The 3,613-nt window shown below is 49.1% G+C and overlaps 1 protein-coding gene across 1 annotated transcript; it reads left to right on the forward strand.

Moving 5' to 3' along the window:
* The first annotated feature begins 812 nt into the window (after nt 1-812).
* On the forward strand, nt 813-2,032 carry LOC142570845 (uncharacterized). Its single transcript, XM_075679159.1, has 2 exons — nt 813-839; nt 1,157-2,032. The coding sequence occupies exon 2, from the start codon at nt 1,303-1,305 to the stop codon at nt 1,867-1,869; it is 567 nt and encodes a 188-aa protein (XP_075535274.1). The 5' UTR covers nt 813-839; nt 1,157-1,302; the 3' UTR covers nt 1,870-2,032.
* The last annotated feature ends 1,581 nt before the right edge of the window (nt 2,033-3,613 follow it).

Here is a 3,613-nt window from a genome sequence, read left to right on the forward strand (position 1 = left end):
GTTGAGCAAAACAGCTCGGATCATACGATGCCTGGTGCACTACGTCACGCAAAAGCGATACTATCGCCGAAGATAATCGTCCGAGAATACGACCCAAACTTTCACCTGGTTTGTGTCTGCCAGGAGCGCAACTAAGCGAATGCAGGTCTTCGCGCAGCGGTCTACCTCTCACGAGGGCGTCGTCTGCCCATAACACACTTCCTAGATTTTACTCTGACGTCACACTATTGAAGCAGACTATAGTTGGTTCGATGCGTAGAAGAAACGGAAAAAAAATATAAGACAGACACGTGCGGTGATTAGCGTGTCACATGTAGCAAGATTTATCTTTAATTATCAGCCGAGGTAGCTCAACGGCTTTGGCGTTGCGCTGCTGAGCTCTAGGTGGCGGGTTCGATCCCGAGCGCGGCGGCCGCATTCCGACTGGAGCGGAACGCATACACGGCCGTGTGCCGTGCATTGGGCGCGCGTTAAACAGCTTCAGGTAGTCAACATTATTCCGGAGTCGGCGCAATGTCTCAATCATAATGCCTCATAATTGCATCCTCGTTTTGGCACGTAAAATGCCAGAATCTAATTTCTTATTCATTAATTTTTCTTCAAAAAAGTTAAAGACAGCAGGTCAGATATTTCGATTCGATTAAGTATTTGCGCTGTATTTTTCACTGTGTGCGGCTTAAGAGGAAGAAGTAGTGCGCGCATTATTTTCCGTAAACAAAAGATGACGAGCACGAGCGCAAACCGCGCGTGAGCTTGCGTTCGACTCGGAGCGTGCAAGAAGCGCAGCCTATGCTGTTTCTGACCGTCCAAGTCCTCACCTTTTAACCGGGCTAAGACGAGTGAGTGGCGCTTTTGCTCATCTTTCGTTCCCTCACTGTTCGTCTAAAAGTGGCATTGTGCCGCTCTGCTCTACAGCTACAAAACTATAGCGTCTTGCACCGAAGTTGGTTCATTTCATGTACACTTTACCTACAGTGACGTACTCAACGAGAGGTGTTCTAAGCCTAAGCGGAACCTTTCTAACCTTTTAAACTTCGCTGAGCATGACCTATTCTATGTAAACCTCAGAGCTACCGCACAGTTTCCCGTGAATTGATTTCTTGCTACGGCACTCGAAGAACGAGCTCTCACATTCAGTTTCTTGTCTCCGTCGCAGATAAGCAGAATTTGTTGCGGCTTCCCGGCGACGGCCGTTTGCCAGAGCCGCAAAGAACAGCAGCAACTGTGGTCGCGATCAGCCGGATCGAGTGGGTACGAGCATCCCGTCTGCCCACATCCACGACAGTGAACGACACGAGTGTCATGAAGTGTACCGACGTCAGCGACGACGCCTTCAGCATTACCTACGTGGCGTCGCGTGGCGCAGCGTGTTCCTTCAACTTGACGCCACCTCCCATCCTTGTCACTGCGCTACCGCGTCCATTCGACCCCGACCGCTGTTTTGTCGTCGGTGAGAATATCTACTGGACCGAGAACCGCGGCAACGCCAAGCTCGAGATTCAAGCTGCCATTTGCGACTACGACATGGATGTTCTCCAGAAGACCAAACACGCTCCATTCGTACGATACCCGGAGCCAACCAGTAACAACAACGAGGACGTCCAAGAGAGGAAAAGTAGCGGCACAGGTGAGCCGGATACCGTTGTCTACACGAACTACGATGCCGCAGCGCTGCACTCGAGTAACACCAAGAGCTGCAGCAAGGCACAGCTGGGACCGGCAACCAACGGGCAGGAGCCGTGGGAAGGACTCGAGGATGGTCACCACGGTCACGTGGTCCGGACTTCCCGAGGACCCCGGCTGGATGCGACTGCTTCGACACTACCACGTGTAGTCGTGTGCTTCATCAACGTCCCAACGCTCGCGTAGCTACAGGAAGGCGCTTAGCCACGACATCTAGGCGGAAAGTCATGCGTGGGGCTTCCGAACCACGGACTCGTTTACCTCGTAGAGGGCACGAGAACAAAGTCAACCAAAATATTCTTGCGTCAAGTTTGCTCAGTTGTATTAGGTTTGCAAAAAATGTATTAATGTCACGTTAAAGGATTATTGCGATCCAAATCTTTGTGCACTGTATTTGATGTTTTAATTCTTTTATTAAGGCGAAAGCCTTAAGTAGCTCGTTGCAATGGCCCATGCCCGAAAAAGGCGGCGTCTGGTCCAATGATGCAAAAAAAAGTTGAGTGGCACAAAAAAGAAATATCGCCAGCAATCGCGTGTACCCGAAATACATAACAATCTGTAATGGCGCATGCCGCCGCAAGCAAGCAAAGATGCAATGGCTGAATTTGAGTGAAGACAAAAAAAAAAAGAAGAACGAAGGAAAGACAAAGAAAATATGAACATCAGGAATGTCTCGTACATCCCGTAAGCAAGCAAAATGCAATGACTGAATATGAAAGAGAAAAGGAAAGAAAGAAAGAACAAAAAAAAAGGAGAACAAAGAAAGAGCGGAAGAAATGAAAAAAAGACGGAAAGAGAGAACGAAAGAAAGAACAAAGGAAGCTTTAAGTAGTGCAGTAGGTGCTCGCATGTGTTGTTGAGAAGGTCGATTTACAGCGCCATTCGTTTGCTTCACAATGCGGCTCGTTATGTCTTTCAAAAAGTTTGACGCGGTGTCCGTGTGCAATTTCTTTAGGATTTCTGCTCATTTGCACAAATGTTATACACCTTTTCGCTGTTTAGAGCATAGGCCCTGAACGGCTTCCGGTTTTGCTCACTGACATAGACCGTCAAATTTAGCGGCAACAAAAAAAAAGGGCAATGACAAGTTGCAACAGTGCGTTAAAACAGAAGTCCTCAAATTTTCGATACTTTCCCTCTGACCCGGATGAGTGGGTCTGGGTCGTGGGCCGCGTAGAGGCAGCCGCGAGGGAGCAGGGACTCAGGGCCGACTAACGGCCATGGTCTCCAGCAATTGATGAAACCACAAGCCATTGGTTTCAAATAAGAACTTTGTCCATCTATCCTGCACCTAATTACAGTTTTACACGTCAAGCTTACCCTAAATAATGCAAAAAAATATATTTGTCTTGCGCCTTTATCTGTAAACGCAAAAACATTTCGGCACAACCCACATTACGATGACTATCCACCGTAATGGGCTTAAAATGGAAGCAATATCGCGACACAAAGTATTAACACCATCGAAACGTTTTATATATTAGGCGTGCTGCAGTGGGGCTAAGAACACTCCGCCATCCAGTGGCGCCGCCTAGAAGCCCGCACATGGCCTCCGAAATGCTTGGCGCGCCGATGCATGCGCTGAGAAATACATCACGCGGTAACCGGACTCCTCTCTCGCACCTATTTCTGAACAATTTGCACCATGTATAGTAGCGCTGCCAATAAGCCCGCGCGTTGCCTCCGAGTCAAGATCGCAGCGTAGCGCGCAGGTGCGTGCGAGCTCTACCCAAAGACACATACTCAGTGACCCAAGCTGGCGAGAGGTTCATTGAAGAGCGGCACATAGCCAGTGCACTCGCGGTGCAGCGCGCTAAAGACTTGCCATGAAAGTCGTTCATTGAAAAGCGGTGCATACCTAGTGTCGCAGCTTGCTTAAGCGTCGGGCTGCTGCCTGCGAGGAATCCGTGTAAAGAGAATTCTACTCTAC

This window comes from Dermacentor variabilis, chromosome 2 (assembly GCF_050947875.1).
Source record: "Dermacentor variabilis isolate Ectoservices chromosome 2, ASM5094787v1, whole genome shotgun sequence".
NCBI lineage: Eukaryota > Metazoa > Arthropoda > Arachnida > Ixodida > Ixodidae > Dermacentor > Dermacentor variabilis.

Coding starts and splice junctions, on each gene's coding strand:
- LOC142570845 (XM_075679159.1), top strand. CDS start 1,303: ATGAAGTGTACCGACGTCAGCGACGACGCCTTCAGCATTACCTACGTG.